The sequence below is a fragment of the Mobula hypostoma genome, chromosome 5 (genome assembly GCF_963921235.1).
Source record: "Mobula hypostoma chromosome 5, sMobHyp1.1, whole genome shotgun sequence".
Classification (NCBI taxonomy): domain Eukaryota; kingdom Metazoa; phylum Chordata; class Chondrichthyes; order Myliobatiformes; family Myliobatidae; genus Mobula; species Mobula hypostoma.
In genome coordinates, this window is record NC_086101.1 from 137685700 (window position 1) to 137706925 (window position 21226).

Below are 21226 nucleotides of genomic sequence, written 5' to 3' on the forward strand. Positions count from 1 at the left end.
AGGAGTGGTGTCTCAGAAAGGCAGCATCCATTATTAAGGACCTCCAGCACCCAGGGCATGCCCTTTTCTCACTGTTACCATCAGGTCGGAGGTACAGAAACCTGAAGGCACACACTCAGCGATTCAGGAACAGCTTCTTCCCCTCTGCCATCCGATTCCTAAACGGACATTGAATCTTTGGACACTACCTCACTTTTTTTTAAGTATACGGCATTTCTGTTTTTGCACGTTTTAAAAAATCTATTCAATATAGGTAATGATTTACTTGTTTATTAATTATTATTTTTCTCTGCTAGATTATGTATTGCATTGAAATGCTGCTGCTGCGAAGTTAAACTTCACGTCACATGCCGGTGATAATAAACCCGATTCTGATACCTTTCTCACCCACGGCTTCACCTATCACCTTCCCTTCCCTCAGCTTTGACATTCTGACATCTTCCCCTTTCCACTTCAGTCCTGAAGAAGGGTCTGGTCCGATGGTTTATTCAATTTCACGGATGCTGCCGGACCTGCTCAGCTCCTGCAGCATTTTGCGTGAAGGTGGAGAGCGCTCTGTTCTCCTCCTGGTCGCCAGGGGGCAACAGGGAGCCCGAGCGGCGCCGCGACGTCATCAACGGGCGCCCCGGGTGAGTGGTCGCGCTGTCCCGGTGACCTCAGTTTGTTCGCTGCCGCTGCTGCGGCTTCGGGAGGTGTTGGAGATGCCGCTGGGTTACACGCCGGACGAGAAGGCGCGATTCGAGCAGCTGGTGAAGTTGCGGCGCCAATGGCTAAAGGATCAGGAGCTGAGTCCCCGGGAACCCGTCCTTCCCGACAGCAAAGGGCCTGTGGCCAGGTTCTGGGAGAGCTTCCTGCAGCCGCGCAGTCTCTGGCGGATTTATGTGAGTGCCCGATGGTAACGGGGTGGGTGGAGAGCAGGTCCCGTCACCCTGAACTGACAGACAACTAGCCACTTGCATCCAGTAAATCGCGACCTCTTCCCCCCCCCCCCATCTATTCTCGGATTGCACTGTGACCTCTCCCCCCCCATCTATTCTCGGATTGCACTGTGACCTCTCCCCCCCCATCTATTCTCGGATTGCACTGTGACCTCTCCCCCCCATCTATTCTTGGATTGCACTGTGACCTCTCCCCCCCATCTATTCTCAGATTGCACTGTGACCTCTCCCCCCCATCTATTCTTGGATTGCACTGTGACCTCTTCCCCCCCATCTATTCTCAGATTGCACTGTGACCTCTCCCCCCCATCTATTCTTGGATTGCACTGTGACCTCTTCCCCCCCATCTATTCTCAGATTGCACTGTGACCTCTCCCCCCCATCTATTCTCGGATTGCACTGTGACCTCTCCCCCCCATCTATTCTCGGATTGCACTGTGACACCCCCATCCACGTGCAAACTTGTACTGCTCCCCCCTCCCCGAATTGCACCTCGACACCGCCGCGTCTGCATTGCGACTTCTAACTGTTTATGTCTTTTGTATAAAGCTGGCCCAAGGGTGACCAGGCTCAAGTACCTTTAATTCTCTTCCTGACTCAGGTGGATGAATGTTCAAAGAGTGTTAGCAATACATTCGGCTCAGTTAACCAAATGTCAAAACTTACATTCTTTGCACATTTGATCTGGCGACTACTTCATAAGTAGATAAGTCAGCAGCATGAATAGAACCTTGGAACCTACTCAGTCATTGATCAAGATCATTGGTGATCTTCCATTTTCCTGTCCAGTCTCCATCCCCCTTGTTTCACTTTACCTCAAGAATCCATCTGGAAATGTGGCTCACTGCCACCATTTTGGATGCAGCCCAGTGGCTTCACCATCCTCTGCAAAGAGGGTCAGTTCTGTCTTTTAAAGGGAGAGGGGGTGGAGTATGCTTTATGATTAACTCATTGTGGTGCATGGGTGTGGCTGTCCTGCTCACCCATTCTGGAACACCTGGAAGTCAAATATCATCCTTTTATCTGCTGAGGGAATTTTCCACCATCATCCTGACATATTCCATCTCAGACAGGCTCCAGAGGAGCTGTGCACTGTAGTCAGCAGTCGTGAAACAGTGCATCCTGAGGCCTTCCCTATCATTACAAGGGATTTCAACCAAGCCAGCTTGAAGAAGTCCCTGAACAACTTCCACCAACATATCACCTGTGGAACCAGAAGAGCAAACACACCTGACCACTGTTACTATCACCATCAAGAACACTTAGCGAGCCATCCCACACCCGCACTTTCGGGAGTCCGATCACCTGATTGTACTTGTACTCCCAGCGTACAGGCAGAGACTAAAGATCACAGCACCAGTATGAGGACCAAGAAGGTATGGTCAGGAGAGGTTTACTGTATTGCTTTCAGTCGGTGGAGTGGACAGTGTTCAGGGATTCATCTTAGAAATTGAATGAATGCGCCACAGTTGTCACTGACTTCATCAAGATCTGCATGGATGGATGAGTGTGTGCCTTTGAGAACATACCGGACATGCTGAAACAAAATCCGTGGAAGAACCAGGAGATTCATAGTCTGCTGAGGGCTAAATCTGTGTTATTCAAGACCAGTGATCCCGAGCTATACAAGAAGTCCAAGTACAACCTATGGAAGCTAGTTTAAGAGCGAAGAAACAATTCTGATTGAGGCTGGAGACAGAATTGGTTGTACGTCTGCTCTGGCAGGGTTTGCAGGCCATTGCTTCCCACAGAGCGAAACGTAACATCGTGAATGGCTGTGATGCTTTTTCACTCCCACATGAGCTCAATGCCTTTTATTCACGCTTTGAAAGGGAGATTAAAACTCCACCTGTGGGAATCCCTGCAGCATCTGGTGACCCTGTGATCTCTGCCTCAGGGGCAGACATCAGAACATCTTTCAAGACGGTGAACAATCGCAAGGCGTCAGGTCCTGATGCTGTGCCTTGTAGCCTCTGAAAGTCCATGCCATTCAACTGGCAGGAGTGTCCAAGGACATCTTCAATCTCTCTCTGCTGCAGTCAGAGGTTCCCAACTGCTGTAAAAGGATGACAAGCACACCAATGCCCGAGGAGAGCAGCGTGAGCTGCCTTAACAGCCATCACCCAGTGGCACTCACATCTCCTGTGATGAAGTGCTCTGAGAAATTGGTCACGGCACTCACATCTCCTGTAATGAAGTGCCCTGAGAAATTGGTCACGGCACTCACATCTCCTGTGATGAAGTGCTCTGAGAAATTGGTCACGGCACTCACATCTCCTGTGATGAAGTGCTCTGAGAAATTGGTCACGGCACTCACATCTCCTGTGATGAAGTGCTCTGAGAAATTGGTCACGGCACTCACATCTCCTGTGATGAAGTGCTCTGAGAAATTGGTCACGGCACTCACATCTCCTGTGATGAAGTGCTCTGAGAAATTGGTCACGGCACTCACATCTCCTGTGATGAAGTGCTCTGAGAAATTGGTCACGGCACTCACATCTCCTGTGATGAAGTGCTCTGAGAAATTGGTCACGGCACTCACATCTCCTGTGATGAAGTGCTCTGAGAAATTGGTCGTGGCACTCACATCTCCTGTGATGAAGTGCTCTGAGAAATTGGTCACGGCACTCACATCTCCTGTGATGAAGTGCCCTGAGAAATTGGTCACGGCTAGAATCAACTCCTGACAAATCAAGGACCTGCATCCACTGCAATTTGCCTGTCACCACAACAGATCTACAGTGGATGCAATCACACTGGCTCTCCGCTCAACGTTGAATCACTTGGACAACAGTGGTACCTACATCAGGCTGCTGTTTATTGAGTACAGCTCAGCATTGAACACAATCATGTGCTCAGTTCTAATCAACAAGCTCCGAAACCTGGTTTTCTGTACCTCCTTCTGCAACTGGATCCTTGAATTCTTCACCGCGAGACCACCGTATTTGAGGATGGGAAATAACATCTCCCCCTTGCCTACAACCAACACTGGTACGTTTCAAGAACGTGTGCTTAACACCCTGCTGTACTCTCTGTACACCCACAACTGTGTGGCCAGCACAGCTCAAACACTATCTATAAATTTGCCAACAACACAGCTATTCTTACCGGAGCTTCAGACGGTGATGAGGAGGTGTGCAGGAGCGAGATGGATCAGCTAGCTGAGTGGTGTCACAGCAACAACCTCACACTCAACATCATTAAGACCAAGGAATTGATGGAGGACTTCAGGAAGGGGAAGTCTAGTGAATGCACACCGGTCCTCATCGAGGGGTCAGCAAGCAGAAAGGCTGAGCAGTTTCAAGTTCCTGGATATCAATGTCTCTGAAGATTTGTCTTGGGCCCAATACATTAATGCAATTACAAAGAAAGCTTGACAGTGGCTACATTGCATTAGAGTTTGAGAAGACTTGGAATGTCACCAAAGACAGTTGCAAGTTTCTATAGATGTACTGTGGAGAACATTCTGACTGGTTACGTCACAGTCTGGTATGGAGGGGCCACTGTGCAGCATTGGGGAAAGTTGTAAACACAGACAGCTCAACTCATGGGCATTCCCGAGATCCAGGACACCTTCAAAAGGCGATGCCTCAAATAGGTGGCACCCATCACCCAGGTCATGTCCTCTTCTCACTGCTACCATCATGGAGGAGGTACCAGAGCCTTAAGACACACTCAACATATCAAAAACAGCTTCTTCCCCTCTGCCATCAGATTTCTGAATGGACTTTTTCCACTGAGGTTGGGTGAGACTAGAACCAAAGGGCATGGTTAAGGGTGAAAGGTGAAATGTTTAAGGGGAAAATGAGAAACTTTTTCACTCAGAAGGTGGTGGATGCAGGTTTGATGTCAACATTTAAGAGAAATTTTGGATAGGAAGCGGGAGGAGAAGATGGTGGCGCGCCTCTGTGTGCGCAGCCCTCCGGTGAAAAATGATATCGTATCCGTTAAATAGGGGCCGTGGACAATTCTGATTTGATGGAGACGGACGTGAAAGCACAGAGGAACATCTGGAGAAATTTCTGAAATGCTCATCCGCTGCTGTCGTTACTGTGTGGAGGGGAACCTTTCGGAGGGTAGACCTCAAAATCCCTGGCCTTGCCTGCTTTTGGCAACTGGGAGGGAGGTCGAATCGTTCGGACAGAGATGGCGCTCAGTACTCGGTGTCGGAGAGCTGATCGGAGGCTCGAAGTTTTTGGATGACTCAGAGTCGGATTGTGGTCGACACGGCAGGGAGAGTTTTTCTTCCTTCTCCCGTCTGCATGAGATGTGGGACATTTGAGAGACTTTGAACTTTTTACTGTGCTCATGGACTTCTTCATCAAGTTATGGTATTGTTGCACTGTTGTAACTATATGTTATAATTATGTAGTTTTGTTAGTTTTTTCAGTCTTGGTTTGTCCTGTGTTTTGTGATATCACACCGGAGGAAATAATGTATCACTTATTAATGCATACATTACTAAATGACAATAAAAGAGGACTACGTGTCTTCATAATCTAATAGAGGGTTATTGTCTGGGTGCAGGTCGAAGGGTTTAGGCACACTAATAACTCGGCACAGATTAGATAGGCCAATGGGTCTGTTTCTGTGCTGTAATGTTCTGATTGTGCCTGGGAGACCAAGCAATTTAGATTTGTTGGTGTATGTAAAAGGCTGAACTTGTAATTTTCTAACACACCTCAGCGTATGGGTATTTTATGTCTCGGTCTGTCACTAAATACACTCGACATGGCAGTGGGGAGCCGCTTCCATGAACTTGAGTCCTTTGAGTGAAGGTACTCCTATGCTACTTTTGGATGGGAACGTCCATGCTGCAGACACAGAGATAATGAAGGAAGGGTGATATGGTGCCCTGTATAAGTATTCAACCCCCAACCCTTTGTTCAAATAAATGACTATTAGAACCAGAGGTTTGATCAATTTAACAGAGGATTTTTATTTTGAATCGCATGCTTCTTTTTCACAGTAGAATCCAAAAAAAAGGGAAAATTGTAAAGCCTAAAAAACTAAACATTCAAAAACTGGAATGTCAGCAGTTCAAGGTATTCATCCCCCTTTGCTCAGTACTTAATTGAACCACCTCTCACAGCTATTGCAACCAATAATCTTTTTGGATATGTCTGTTAGCTTTGCACAACATCATTTGCCTGTTCCTCCTTGCAAAATTGCTCAAGCTGTGCCAGGTTGGATGGGGAGTGAAAGTGGACAGCAGTCTTGAGGTATAGACAGAGATGTTTTATTGGGTTAATGTCAGCTTCTTGACTGGGCCACTCAAGGATATAAATTTTCTTCATTGAAGCCTGTCCGTGGCTGCTCTGGCAGTGTGCTTTTGGTCGTTGTCCTGCTGAAAGATGAATTTCCTCCCTAGTTTGGGCTATCTGGCAGAGCCTCGCAGGTTTTTATCCAGGATCTCTCTGTATTTAGCAGCATTCATCTTCACATCAATCCTGACCAGATTTCCAGTCCCTGCCACTGAAAAGCATCTTACAGCATGATGCTACCTCCACCATACTTTATGGGGGCGATGGTGTTACCAGGCTGATGCACAGTATTAGATTTATAACACGAGTACCGCTTAGTGTTGAGGCCAAAAACTTCCACTTCAGTCTCATCTGACCACAAGACCTTCTTCCACATCTTTACAGTACCTTCTATGTGATGCATTGCAAAGTCATTATGGCCAAGGAAATGCTCTTTTTTTAGCAAGGGCTTCTTCCTTGCCACCCTTTCATAAATACCTTTTTTGTGCAAGGCCTTAGATTGTGGAGCCATGAACTTCACCCCCAGTTGTAGCCACTGACTTCTGCAGCTCACTCAGAGTGACTGTTGGCATCACAGTAGCCTCTCTTACAAGTGTTATTCTTCCCCGGTGACTAAGTTTCGAGGGGCGGTCTAACCTACTCAGTATTCCTGTGGTTTCATATTTTTTCTACGTTTACATGATGGACTGCACTGAACTCTTGAGATATGTTCAGTGACTTTGACATGGTCTTGTACCCTTTCCCAGATTTGTGCTTCTCTATTATCATTTCCCTGTCTTGCCTTGAATGCTCTTTTGTCTTCACTTCAGTTTGGTCTGTTGAAAATCTACCATACTACTAGACCTTACAAAGAGAGGGGTTATGTATTCTTATGAATTCATTGAAAACAGGTGATACTCTAATTATCTACGTCAAGTTGGACAGGTTGGTAACGTAGTGTACAGTATTGCACCAGAGGAAAGTTAGCACAGAAATTACAGAAGAAATGGATACTTTTTTAGCTTGGCAATTTTGGTTTTTAATTTTTAGTAAATTGTTGATAGGTTTTGGAAATTTTCTTTTGATTTGTCATGATGCACGATGTTTTGTGTATTAGCTCAAAACAATCTTACTTCAATATATTTAAAACTTAGAAATGAGACAGTAAAATGTGAAAATAGTTGTGGGGGCTGACTACTTTTTCAAGACAATGTGTATTTACAAGTTAGGATAATGTACAGCTTGGATGGGGTCATGGACAACTGCACTAGGTGCTCTTGTCCTCTTTAGAGATGATATTGCACATTGTGTTAGTGGTGGATGTGGTATCGATTAAGCAGCCTGTTTGACCTGTATGATGTGAGTTTCTTGAGTATTGTAGAGTTGTATTCAACCAGGCAAGTAGGGAGATTTCTGTCATGATTTAGAATTGTAGGTGCTAGAAGAGCTTTGTGGGTGACAGGAGGTGTTTCACTTATCATAGGATCTGAACTCGTGTAGTCACAATTTTTATGTGGCTGGGCTAATTGAGTTTCTTGCTGATCAATATGTTCATGTGGAAGAACTCTAGTGATGCCATCCAATGTCAAGTTGGTTTGTTGGATACTGTCATATTGGGCAAGGTGATTGCCTGGCACTAATGTGAAAACAGTGTCACTTGCTATTTATCAGCCTATGTCTGAATATTATTAAGGTCTTGCTGCATGCAGGTATGGTCTGCTTTGTTTGCCAAAGTATTACAAGTAGAATTTAACATCAGCAAGCATCCTTACTTCTGACTGATGAGTGATAAGTCATTGATGAAGCAAATGAAGACAATTCAGGATTCAAAGTACATTTATTATCATTTATTATGGAGTATACAATCCTGAGATTCATCTTTGCCACAGACAGTCACAAAACAAAGAAAAACGATTAGAACCAATCCATTCAGAGAAAAATATCAAGGGTCAAACTCCCTTCTGCCCTCATGCGCAAAAAAAATCACATAATTGGCAACAAAAAAGAACAAAAACACAGAATATAAAACACAAAATCGAAAGTTAGTTCATATTTCAGTTCCATTCAGCTCAGTATGCCCCGATTCAAAAATCAGCCAAAAGTAGTAAGAAGAAAGGAGCAACCAGAGCGGGAACTAGAAACTAGAACACATTATAAACCTTGATTAGAGTCTGAAAATCCTGCAGTGATGTCCTGGGGTGGAATTAATCGTTTCCAACAACCACAATCATCAAGTTCAGTTGGTTAGTCCTGACGAAGGGTCTCGGCCTGAAACGTCGACTCTTCCTAGAGATGCTGCCTGGCCTGCTGCGTTCACCAGCAACTTTGATGTGTGTTGCTTGAATTTCCAGCATCTGCAGAATTCCTCTTGTTTGCGTTTTACAATTATCAAGGTATGATTCCGACACTAGACTGGTTTCACTCGAGTGAGTCCCATTGTCTTAAGTTTCAGCAGGGCTTCTTGATGGCACATTTGAAATAATAACTGGATGTCACAGGCAGTCATTCTGGAATGAGGACCATGTGTATTTGTGGCCAGCAAGGATGTTTCAGTAAGTCCTGTAAATAGGTTCATGTTCCAGATTCACAATGGTTGCCGGCTATTGTAGGCAGATGTTGCTCTTATCTGTTCATTACCTTTCAATTGTTATCGATACTTCTTCCGTTCCTGAAATCTCTTCCTGAGGATATTCTTTCCTGAAGCATGGTACAGTATTGTTCATGACCAGCAGATGCTTATGGTTTTATTTAACTGAACAGTGAGAGACAACAGACAGTAACAACTTCACATTCAGTGCTGTTCTCAATCAGTGTTCTCCCTTGAATTTTTTTCAGTTGGCATTGTGTGTCAAGTTTAATTCTGCTGTCCTATGATTACAACCTGTCCACAGCTAAGATAGTAAATAGAAGCTTACATTCGTTGGATGTAGGTGACCAGAATTTGAGTAGTGAGCTGCAGTTGCTCTTGGTTCCCTCAGCCACAAGGAGTAAGACATAATAGGCTGCATTGTACTCTTCTCCATCTGCCTCTGGAGTTGGACCCAGAGCTGCATTTGCCCCTCAGTTGTGTAGCTGCCCAGGACTCATTTAGAATTAAACAGAAAATTAAAATAAAGAAAATTAAGCTCAAGGTTGGTGACCCCATTGCAATGAATGAAATGTGCTACTTGTACCTGCTGTAGAATTAAGGGGCCAGTTATGAAGTATATTTGGTCTGTTGACTCAGTGGGTTACTTGGTAAACCCAGGGGCCAAATATGTTAGCAAGTGGCGGCCAGGACATTCTGTGAAGCAGTACACAGAATAATTAAAGAGTATTCTTCCCATTGTTTGGGGCTAATTTAACCTTCAACCACCTTGGTTTCACATTTTCTGTATTACAGCAAGAAATACACTAAAGCTGTAAATCAGTTTCAGTGTGAAAGGCACCAGAAAACAGAAAGACTGATCTGCTGAGAAATTCTAAAATTTTCAGATCAATATCATACTGGAAAAAATTCCCTTTTTTATCTACATCATTCACCTGTGAATGTGAAAGTGAGGCTGAAACCGAGAGAATGCACTGTGTCTCATGGATGGATTTGATTGGACATAATGTTTCAGCAATTTAGCAGCGCGTGGCCTCTCCAGTGAATGATATCTGTAATCTGTCAAGTAGGGGACCGTGCACAATTCCGATTTGATGGAGACAGACGTGAGAGTGCGGAGGAACATCTGAAGAAACTTCTGAAATGCCCGCTTCACTGCTGCTGCTACTGTGTGGTAACCGGAATCTCCAGAGCAGAAGGCCCCGAATCCTCGGCTTTGCTTGTTTCGGCGGCCGGGGCTAGGTCGAAGGCGCTCGGCAGAGGATTGCGCTCGGGAGGCTGTATCAGAGAGGCTGGTCGGAGGCTCAAAGTTTTCGGATGGACAGAGTCAGTGTCGGCTGTTGTTGGGTCCGTCCAATGCATCGGCAGTTGTTGGTGCCTGAAAGTTTATGGTAGGGAGTTTCTCCCTTTTGCCGCCTGCTATCGGGGACTCGGGAGTCGATCGGGACTTGAGACTTTTTTTTACCATGCCCATGGTCTGTTCCTTATTATGGTATTGCTTTGCACTGCTGTAACTATATGTTATAATTATGTGGTTCTGTCAGTGTTAGTCTTTGGTTTGTCCTGTTTTTCTGTGATATCACTCCGGAGGAACATATATGCATTTCTAAATGACAATAAACGGGGACAGAATGTTCTCATAATCTAATCTAATCTAAATGTACTGTGTAGAGTCTAGTCAGGTTCTGGAAATGGCATCTTTCAAAATGGTGGTTTTGAATGAAATCTTTCTGAATTCTTTTATACCCCTCATCTTTGTGTATGTTTACATATTATTTTTCTGTGTTTCAGACTTACAAGGCATGTAATGCAGGTTGGTGGACTCTGAGTCGATTACTGATTCCTGCTTGGGTTGTTCATTATTACATAAAGTACCATGTCGATGTAAGTACCAATACAAAGGGTTACTATGCAGACTTCTGAATTATTGGCAAATTTCAAAACACATTTATTATCAAAGAATGTATAAATTATACACCTTGAGATTTGCTGGCTTTTAGGCAGCCACAAAGCAAGAATCCCAAATAACTCAATTTTTTTAAAAAGACCAAAAATACACTGCGCAGGGGGGCGGGGGGGGACACGAATCACGTAAACAATAGAAGCTAGTCAACGGCATTCCGAACCGGACTGAACCTGAGACCTGCTCCTGGAGCAGCTGGGAGTAGGCACAAGCCTCAGTCCCAGTTCATCGCACCAGCGGGGCAAAAACGAACAGCAGCCGGATCAGTTCACGGTCTTGGTGCCATGGAAAAAGAATGAACGTTTGCAGGAGAGCAAGCGAAATCAGCTCGACCCTCACCTCTGTTCCCGACACTTGGGCTTCCAGTCTATCTGTGCTGTCGTTTAAATTGTCCAAGCTCCGGGTAGTGCCTCACTCTAGGACCCAGACCCCAGCACCACGGTACGCTTGCAAAGCCATCTCGATTTCACCTAATTGGCTCGGAGCTTGGAGCAATCTTGCACCCGGGTTAGGTGGACGGTCATCGAAACTTCCGCATCGGCTCCTCTCCAAATCGCTCATTCCATCTCCGGCAGCAATACCACCTCGGTCTGTTACCCCGGCTCGAACACGTTGCGCCTCACAATGCCCCGGCTCTGCTGATCCACCGAACCAGCCTCATCTCCACCTGCCTCCTCGCTGCCTGCGGTGATACTTCACCACAATTTGCTTCATAAAGGGTGTTATAGGTAATGTTTTTAGTTGAACCTCTTGCCTACCGAACTACCAGTAAGTTTCAAACATCTTCGCTAGTGCCAAATTAAACCAGAGTATGGATAAACATTAAAATACTTGCAATTCTACAGTGCAGTCGTTACCAATTTTTTTTTTGGATTACCACCCCCTTGGCTCCCAGACAACATCCCTAGTGTCTCTCCCCCCACCAACCCTTTCCAGCCATTACATAAAAACTATAAAGAATTCTAATTTACAGTGCACAGTGAAAGAAGAGAAGAGTTACAAATTCAAAGCAGTGGAAATAAATTGCAAAATTCATTCAAGTCTATTTAAAGCTACTAATAAAATTATTTAATTACAGTAAAAGGAATTTTCATCAACAGTTTTAGAGCGTACTAGTGGTCCAACTATTCAGTACTTCATTGCTTTTTCACTTTTCAGTGAAATGGTAGGGCTTTGCGCAGTGATATCAGGCTGAATGTCACTCAGAAGGAGTCTCACATCCCCACATTTAGTAATTTTCACTCTGTTTTGTTCCTTTGAAAGAAGTTGGACAACTTCTGTTCCGTTAAATATGTTGAAAAGGCAATAAAGAACATCTTGACCTTTTTCCACAGTGCAAGAAAATGATCAGAGATTTCTTTCTGCAACCAAAAGTCTTGATATGATTTTTTTGAACCTCTGCTTTAGTCATTTTGCATTGAGATCAATTCTTCTTCCATCCTTCCTGTTAATTCCTCATTACAAGTGTTCAGGAATGGATTTATTACCCAATATGGAATTTGGATTGAGAGAAGATCCGGAAATCTCTTTGTCATGTCTTTCTGCAGCTCACCCAGGTGGGCACAGTATACTTGAATATCCTCATCTGGTATTCTTTCTTTCTCTTCCAACTCAGAGAGGCTCAAACATTGGAAAAGGTTGCAACAGCCAGTGTTGCACTGAAACAGGATTAACTTGCATGTAAAAACGACTGATTTGACTTTGATAAGATTCACATCACTTCCTTGCAATTGAAGGTTATTTCATTAGACTTTGTGAATAATTCTGACAAATAAGTAATATCATGCCAAATATTTTTGAGTTGATTACTGAATGAAGCATTCAAGTCTTCAAAGACTTATCACAATTTCAAAAGGCATACAAAAGCAGTTTCCTTTTAAGAGCCAGCTGGCTTCTTTGTGCGAGAGCAAGCGTTCAAACTGTTCAGCACCCTCAGTACAAAGCTTTCAAAATAATTAAGAATTGAGAACATGGGACTTGATTTTATTCACTGCTGTGATTATGGTATTTAATGATTTGTCATCCGACCACTTAGGTTTTTTACAACAAGATGTTGTCTGTCACTTACACAGTGAATGGTAAACATGTTAGGTACAGCTTTTTCCAAAAAAAAAACTAATAATCCACACAGTGGTATCCTGTCATTGATGGTGCCCCATCTGTTGCAGAACTAAGAATGTTGGTGAGCAGAGTGCCCTTATCTTTGAAAACTTGTTCAATGATATGAAATATTGACTCCCCTTTCATATCTATTTCTAGTCCCCTTGCAATTAACAACTCTTTCTTTCTTTTCTTTTTAAATCTTTTTATTGAGTAAGTATACAAAAAAGGTAAGCCATATAAACATTAATACAATGTTAAAGTATAATAAAATTCCAAAAGATAACAATACCAAAAAGAAACTACTACAAACAATGTAATTTAAGCATAAGAAACCAAGATAACATAATAGTATACTAAATTTTATATATATCAATGGAAAAAAAGAAAAAAAAACCCCAAAAAAAAACCCACCGTGCAGCTAACTAAAAGCAAGGCAAAGCAATGGGCTAACTTGAAACCAAACAGAGTTAAACTTAACATCACGTCCTCAATCCCGACCTCCATTAAAACAGTGAAAAAAAAACAAGAAGGGTAAATATTACATTAAATGAAAATATCGAATAAAAGGTCCCCAAATCTGTTCAAATTTAAATGAAGAATCATAAAGGTTAATTAACAACTCTTGAACCATTTAGCAATGACCAATGAAATGTATGAAGCACACAAACCATCATGCTTTGAAGAGTTTTATGTTTCTAAAAGTTTTCACAAAGTGACTGAAAATAAGCTGAGTTCTGGTTTGCCTTATTGGAGTCTATTCTCCTCAAACGTTCAAGGAGCCTGGATGGTTTCATTGCTTCATTTGGGAGGGGGGGGACTTTTTCACGCAACACACATTGGCTGCTGTTGGTTGCTTGATGCTGGTATAAATCCATATTTCAGATATTCCACACTATACTGTCTACACTTTATTTGTTTGATCTTGCTCTGCTATTTTCGTTATGGATAAATGACCGCAGTCATTCACTTTTTAAGTCCAACCTCAAGCACTGTGATTGATACAGGAGAAAGTTATGATGTCATCATAACTCAGGTAAAACCAGACTGACTGCCTGAAGGCACATAAAGTGGGGCAGTAATATCTCGGTTGGGTTGTGGGCTAGAGAAATGCGGTCAAGACCATTTGAAATGGCAGATTCTGAACTTTATCTCATTGAATGCCATATCCTAATTCACAGGAATTGTATCACTGTGTGATTAGAGTATGAGAATCATACTAGCTAACTCTGTACTATAGTAGTGAATGGCAGTAATGTGTGGTCAGGGCCTGGAAATAACACAATTTCTTCAATCCATGATACACCAAATACAGAAGTGTTACACTGCTTTTCAACAACTTCGAGCAAAGTCTAAGAGAGTGGTGAGTTAGCAAGAGATGTGATTATGTGATCATTGTAATTAATTATGAGGCACTGAGAATCAAGTGCTTATAACAAATAATTCATTTGTTAAATCAAACCTGTATTCCCTCAGCTGCTCTCCTTGCTACTGAATGCCCCCAGGATGGTGATATTACCCACTTTGAGAACCACTGCTCTAGAACCATAGAACACTGTAGCAGAGAAAACAGGCCATTCGGCCCTTCTAGTCTGTGCCAAAACATTATTCCGCTACTCCCATTGGCCTGCATCCAGTCCATAATCCTCCAGACCTCTCCCATCCATGTACCTATGCAATTTATTCTTAAAACTTAAGAGTGAGCCTGCATTTACCACGTCAGCTCGTTCCACACTCCCACCCCTCTCTAAGTGAAGAAGTTCCCCCTGATGTTCCCCCTAAACCTTTCCCCTTTCACCCTAAAGCCATGTTCTCTCGTATTTATCTCTCCTGATCTAAGTGGAAAAGCCTATTCACATTTACTCTGTCAAAACCCCTCATAATTTTGTAAACCTCTATCAAATCTCCCCTCATTCTTCTACGCTCCAAGAATAAAGTCCTAACCTGTTCAATCTTTCCCTGTAACTCAACTCCTGAAGACCCGGCAACATCCTAGTAAATCTTCTCTGCACTCTTTCAATCTGACTGATATCCTTCCTATAGTTAAGTGACCAGAACTGTACACAATTTTCCAAATTTGGCTGCACCAATGTCTTATACAACCTCCCCATAACATCCCAGCTCCTATACTCAGTACTTTGATTTATGAATGCCAGGATGCCAAAAGCCTTCTTTACAACCCTGTCTACCTGTGACACCACTTTCAGGGAATTATGTATCTGAACTCCCAGATCTCTTTGTTCCTCCGCATTCCTCAGTGCCCTACAATTTACTGTGTTTGTCCTTCCAAAATGCTTTATACCAAATGAAGTTCTTGTTAAACAGTTGTAATGTTGGAAATGCAGCAGCCAATTTATGCACAGCAAGATCTCACAACTAAAGTAATATCAAAAGTTAATGTAACTTGAAAATAAAGTTGTTATTTATTTAATTGTTGTTTGTGGTGTAGCTAATGACACAAAATAGTAGGGATTTCTCCTCAGCTGTTCTAAGGTCCAAATGGAGTAAAGTTAGAAAACTCATACACATGTGGGCTGGTAGTTCAGAACTCACTGGATAAAAACAGTTATAAAGGCCAACTCTTAACTTTCAATCTGATATTTATGTTGAAGGATTAGGTGCTGTGTTCCTATTGTTATGGCAGTGTGTTGCTGCAGTCTGCATTGAGGTCCTACCCATTCTAGTCGCTAAAATGGATTTTATTCCCTTCATGTACAAACAAAGGAGCTCAAACTTTCTCCTGGCATAGACTACTGAATATTAACATCTGAATCCATATCAGCCTATATTAACTTCTGATGCACTGGGGATCTTAACCATGTGGACTGTGAAGTTAGGAATTACTATTGATAAAGAATTGCAAGTGGTCCTTGTACTCTTCATCTAGTCTCACAGGAAAGACAAATCAGGACATATAAAAGCGTTGGGTATGAAAAGGCCAGCTGGTCATCAAGTACGCCCCACAACATCATAGTCAAACATCCATAATAATACAGCCTCTCTTTCCCATTTTCCATTTACTCATTAATTTCTTGTGAGAAAGACAAAAATGTAAAAGAAATATAAAAGAACCAGTAAGAGAAAGGAATGCACAAGAAAATTATTTTCAACGAATTTTATATTCTCCCTATTAAAGAAACTTCTCTCAACAACCAAAAAAAAGTGACTGGGGTTTTTGCTGCCAAGACCCTAGCATATCTTAACCTTGTGCCTGTTTCATTTTTAGGGGGATCCTTTAAACCCTACTTCTTTGGCTGTGCTTTAAGTCACTCTCCTAATATCCCCTTGTGGGACCTTGATGTTCATTACTGAATTATCTTCAAACATTTGAATTGTTGAGTTATACTTGTTGCCTGCCTTTTTAATGTTTGCATTTAGTTTGATTTCTCAGAGCCAAAATATTATCTTTCTTAAATCTGTGTTTTTATTTCACAGGCTAAACCATATGGTATTGTAAATGTGAAGCCCAGGATTTTTCCAGTAAGTTACCTTGAGTGGATTGAGTTAACAAATTCAATTGTGCATCTTCTCTGAAATCACACAAATTAAACTTCAGCTGAGAAATAGTAACTTGATGCAAAGGAGAGTTGGAGGAGCAGAAAAGTCAGGCAGTGGAAATCCAAAATGGAATCTTTGAAATCCCCACAGATGAAAAAATGCAGAGATAATGAGAAATGAAATACCAGAAAAGAAATTATTTTCTAGTCATAGCATATCAATGGCTAAGGAGTACATCTTTTCACAGCCTGAGCTTGTTACATAAGGCAAGCAAGGCCTGAGTCACTCGGTGAAGCTGAATGCCACCTTATGTGCAGATCACACTCTCCCATCACATTTCAAGAACTGGAATGATTAGAAAAAAACAGCAGTTCTCCAAGGAATGTCCTATCAGATATTTGCAAATGGAGACGTGTCTGATTCATTCTTGCTTATTTGCAAGATTCTTCCCACACAATGAAATTGCTCTCATTTTGGACCGGGTTGTGTGAGTCATGGGGCCTCTGGATGTGAAGGTGTCTGATGAAGTAATTGATAAGAATAATTATGCTATTTACATGTGCCAAACATTCTGTGGACATATTACCTCATTTCTACAAGGTAAGATACATTTTTGTGAATAGAATTTTACTTGGGGTACCTTCATTAGAGAAGTTGAACAAGTGTGCCGAAAAAAAAGTGGAAGTGGAAGGGAATCAGAAGTACATACAAAAAAATCAAGCTCATAGAATACTTATTACATCGAGAAAACTAGGTTGTGCTACCTGGAGAGGCTAGACAGTTTAGACCACTAACTAGGACTGGTCATATAAAGTTCCTTTTCTGAGGGCTGTGAATCTTTAACTTATCTGTTCCAAAGGGTGGTGGAGAACAGATTATTAAAAATATTAAAGGTGAATCAAAGAATTGAGGGTTAACAGCCCTGATCTCTGTATCTCTATCGAGAAACAGACAAGATCAGGACTTGAGGTGAGCCCTGGTATCTGTCTCTCTTCCCCCACCCCACCCCCGCTCTCTCTAGAGAGAAAAAGACACATGCAGACAGACAAGAGCAGGGCTCATCTATGGTGTGCCATTTTCCCATAACCCTCATTTCCTCAATTCAGATTTATAGCTAGATACAGCATGGAATAGGCTCTTCCGGCCCTTTGAACCATGCCACCCAGCAATCGCCGATTTAGTCCTCTCCTAACCACATGACAATTTACAATAACCAATTAACCTACCAACCGGTATGTCTTTGGACTGTGGAAGGAAACTCACGTGGTCAGAGGGAGAACATACAAACTCCCTACAGACAGCCGCAGGAACTGAACCGGCTTCCTTGTACTGTAAAGCATTGTGCTTTACCACTACACTACCATGAATGGCGAGACAAGTTTGATTGGCCTGGTGATGTAGTCTTGCTCCTATTCTCTTGATTAGAAATCAGACACCTAACACTTGGGTTCTAAGTAGGCCATTATATTCTGAGCACACTCTTTGGAAAGATACATATATCTTGGAGTATGCAGTGTAGATCTAACAGAATGAAACCTGGATTCCAAAAATTTAATTAAATTATAAAGATAAGTGGCAAGGACCAAGATTATATTCCCTAGATCAAGTGGTAAATTGATAAAAATTTACTGTAAGTATACTGTAGTGTGGATGAGAAACAATGTCAAATAATGCACTTTGCTGTTTTGAGCTGTGATTACACAGTAACAGAAATGTTAGATCAGAAACCAAACGTTGAAAATGTTCAACAACTGGGTATATTTCTATTAAGAATAACATGCACTGCACTTTCAAACTCAGTGGGAATTAGATGAGCTAAATATTACAGCTGCATTGAAAGATCCGTGCTTTATGTTAACTCTACAGAAGCAATATGTAGATTGGATGAACATTGCACTATGAAATGTTTAATTCAGTGATGCTGGATTTCAATAAGGGTGACATGCAGCCTCTGCTATAAAGCCTATGTAGCGTTAGTGACTGACAATGAATCATTTCTTCACTGAGGTTAAATCAATTGGTTTGTTCCTTCAGGGTGACACAGTTTTGGAAACTGGGGAAGTGATTCCACCACTCGTCAAAGATGAGCATCCGAAGCACCATTAAAGGCTCATGTTGGCATCTGATGTCAATGGTATATGATTAACTTCAAATGAAAGACACAAATGCAGCTGTTCCTTTTTGAATGACTTATTTATCATTAAAATACTGATTTACCAGTATTCGGAACACAATCACTTGTTTCTTAACTTCACCCTGTGAGCTTACTGCTGTCATCTGCATACTTGACTTCAAACTGCTGCATTACAGGCAAACGTACCTTCAACGTAAACCCAAGATCTAGAAAAATATCTAGAATAAAATTGGTTAAACGCAGTAAGGCAATTTACTGTGGCAGGGGATCTAGTGTGCAAAGGAAAAAAACTTGAGACTTGGTTAACAGATATCAAAACTATTTTTAATTTAACTTTATTTAGTAAGTAAAAAAATTGCAATGTATATACCCAACTGTAGATAGATTTACATTAAATATACAACAGTAAGTATATCCCAATTACAAAAAATATACCCAATCATAAACTTGTGTTCAATATGGAAATAAGTATGCTTTAATTACACCACATTTCTAATTCTTCATTAGCCATTACAGTAACCTCTACAATACATGTAATGTCATTGTGAGCTGATCAAATCCAGTCTCATCCAACTGCAGTTTGGATTTTAGATAAGCAGCATAACAACACCTTTACTTTGTCTCCATGCCATGCACAGTCTGTGGTCAACTCCCATCAGTTACATATATGCACTTCTTTACCAAACACACTACAGTACTTCCTCCTCCAGGATAAACTAGCTGTTCAGTCCCAATAGTCTGAACTTGTGTTTGTTACACATAAATCCAAACCCACTCTTCATTCCACCTTATTAGCATATCTCTTTTTTTCTTTCTTCTAATGTTTATGCAGTTTGCCCTTAACTTCACCAGATCATGTGCATCATTTAGTTCTGTGAAAATACTTCATTGTTCTGCAGAAAGAATTTTGCTCCATTCCTTACAAATCTGTGGCTAACAAATTAAAGGGCAATGTCTTTGATAAGAGTTCCATTATTGATATTTATATAAACATTAGAATTGAAGTGAGATTATGAAAAGTAGTAAAAAACTTATGCTATCTGAGATAATGTGTTAACAGTTACATTTGCAATGCTGACAGCAAATCTCTATGTATCACCAACTTCCAACATTTTGACTCTAGTCCATGTTCTTCCATCATTGTATAAAGTTCATGCCAGGATCTTTCACCTGACCTGATTAGTCCATGACTGATCACGTGTATTCTCAGATAAGAAGAATCATGAAGAAGGAATGTTATAGATTTTTCCGCAGGTACTGAATAGCTGTCATCTTGGATGCATAGATAACAAATCCCCAAGAAAGTAAGACAATGATCAAGAGTATCTGTATAAAATAAGATGCACTTGTTACAGTTATGAAATTTGACATGTAAAATAAAACACAATACTAGAAATACTCACTCTGGCAGGCCCCATCCGTGGGAAATGAAACAGTTAATGTGGCAGGTCAAAGATCCTTTGCCAGAACAAAAACAATGTAAGCTACAAGGTAACCAGCTACTTTTGTCTCTTTCCAAGTTCTAATGGACTGTATTCAGCCTGAAATGTTGACTATTTCTTCACACGGATGTGGCCTGACCTGTTGAGTATTTCCACCATTTTCTGTTTTCATCTTAGATTTCCAACATCTATAGTTTCCTTTTTGATTCTCCATAGACAAAATTATTTTGACATTATTTCCCAATGTGCATGGATTTTAACTTAACAATTTTTTATACTTGATCTTTGTTTTGCCTTTATCAAGCAATGCTAATATTTCACATACAAGGCGCTATTTCGTATAAAAGATCAAAGTTGTGGCTGTGGGGCCACATGGTACATTTGGCTAAAACTATACAAGCAATGCACAGAATGGCTGATTTCGTGACTTCAGTGTACCAGAAACTGGTTTTGCAATTGCAGCTTCCACTGAGCTCAGGAAAATCACAAACACTCAGTCAGTTGCTCTAACTTTGGTGATTGAGGGAACATTTAAGGAAGGGACTGCGCTTTAAAAATGGTGCAGAGGCTTTGATGGCTTCATGAGTGGAACCTGACCTGACCCGTGCCCTACCAAAAAAACAGATGAAGCACAAGCCACTGAGTTGTGGGAATCTAGTAAAAGATAATTAATTTTTTCAGAGAAACCACATATGAATTGAGATCCCAATCTTCGTGGCCGAGCTTGCTGCTGTTTCTAAATTTAAATGAAGAAAAAAATTACCAGAAGAAATTAATGTTCATGCCATCAGTTTGGAGGGTACCCAGACGGAATATAAGGTGTTGCTCCTCCATCCTGAGGGTGGCCTCATCGTGGCACGAGGAATAGGAATCTGAATTAAAATGTTTGGCCACCGGGAAGATCTACTTATTGCAGATGGAGCAGAGGTGCTCGACAAAGCAGTCCCCCAGTTAACAATGGGTCTCACCTATGCAGAAGAGGCCTCACTGGACACAATAGATGACCCCAGCAGATTCGCAGGTAAAGTGTTGCCCTACCCAGAAGGACTGTTTGGGACCTTGAATGGAGGTGAGGGAGGAATTCCCCCTCAAAATTTTGTTTACCTCTATCAAGTCTATCAAGAAAGCAAACATCTAAACTTTCCTTTATAACAAAAAAGCTGCAATCCTGTTAACATCCTTGAGTCTTCTCCACAGCCTCTTCAATACATTATCATTCTTGTAGAATGGTAACAGAAATTCACAATACTCCAGGTGTGACCTAACCAACTTTTAGGAAGTTGTAAGACAACCTGTACGCTCTTATTTTCTATCCTATGGA

At 41.8% G+C, this 21226-nt stretch overlaps 1 protein-coding gene across 1 annotated transcript; it reads left to right on the forward strand.

The window, feature by feature from the left end:
* The first annotated feature begins 464 nt into the window (after nt 1-464).
* On the forward strand, nt 465-18582 carry ndufb6 (NADH:ubiquinone oxidoreductase subunit B). Its single transcript, XM_063049002.1, has 4 exons — nt 465-881; nt 10560-10652; nt 16267-16311; nt 18364-18582. Exons 1-4 carry the CDS (start codon nt 480-482, stop codon nt 18433-18435), a joined length of 612 nt encoding a protein of 203 aa, XP_062905072.1. The 5' UTR covers nt 465-479; the 3' UTR covers nt 18436-18582.
* The last annotated feature ends 2644 nt before the right edge of the window (nt 18583-21226 follow it).

What these genes read in the sequence shown, in the direction of transcription:
- ndufb6 (XM_063049002.1), top strand. Translation starts at nt 480, where the DNA reads ATGGTTTATTCAATTTCACGGATGCTGCCGGACCTGCTCAGCTCCTGC. An exon ending in ACATAAAGTACCATGTCGAT is followed by an intron (nt 10,653 to 16,266) that starts GTAAGTACCAAT and finishes TTTATTTCACAG; the next exon opens with GCTAAACCATATGGTATTGT. An exon ending in TGAAGCCCAGGATTTTTCCA is followed by an intron (nt 16,312 to 18,363) that starts GTAAGTTACCTT and finishes TTGTTCCTTCAG; the next exon opens with GGTGACACAGTTTTGGAAAC.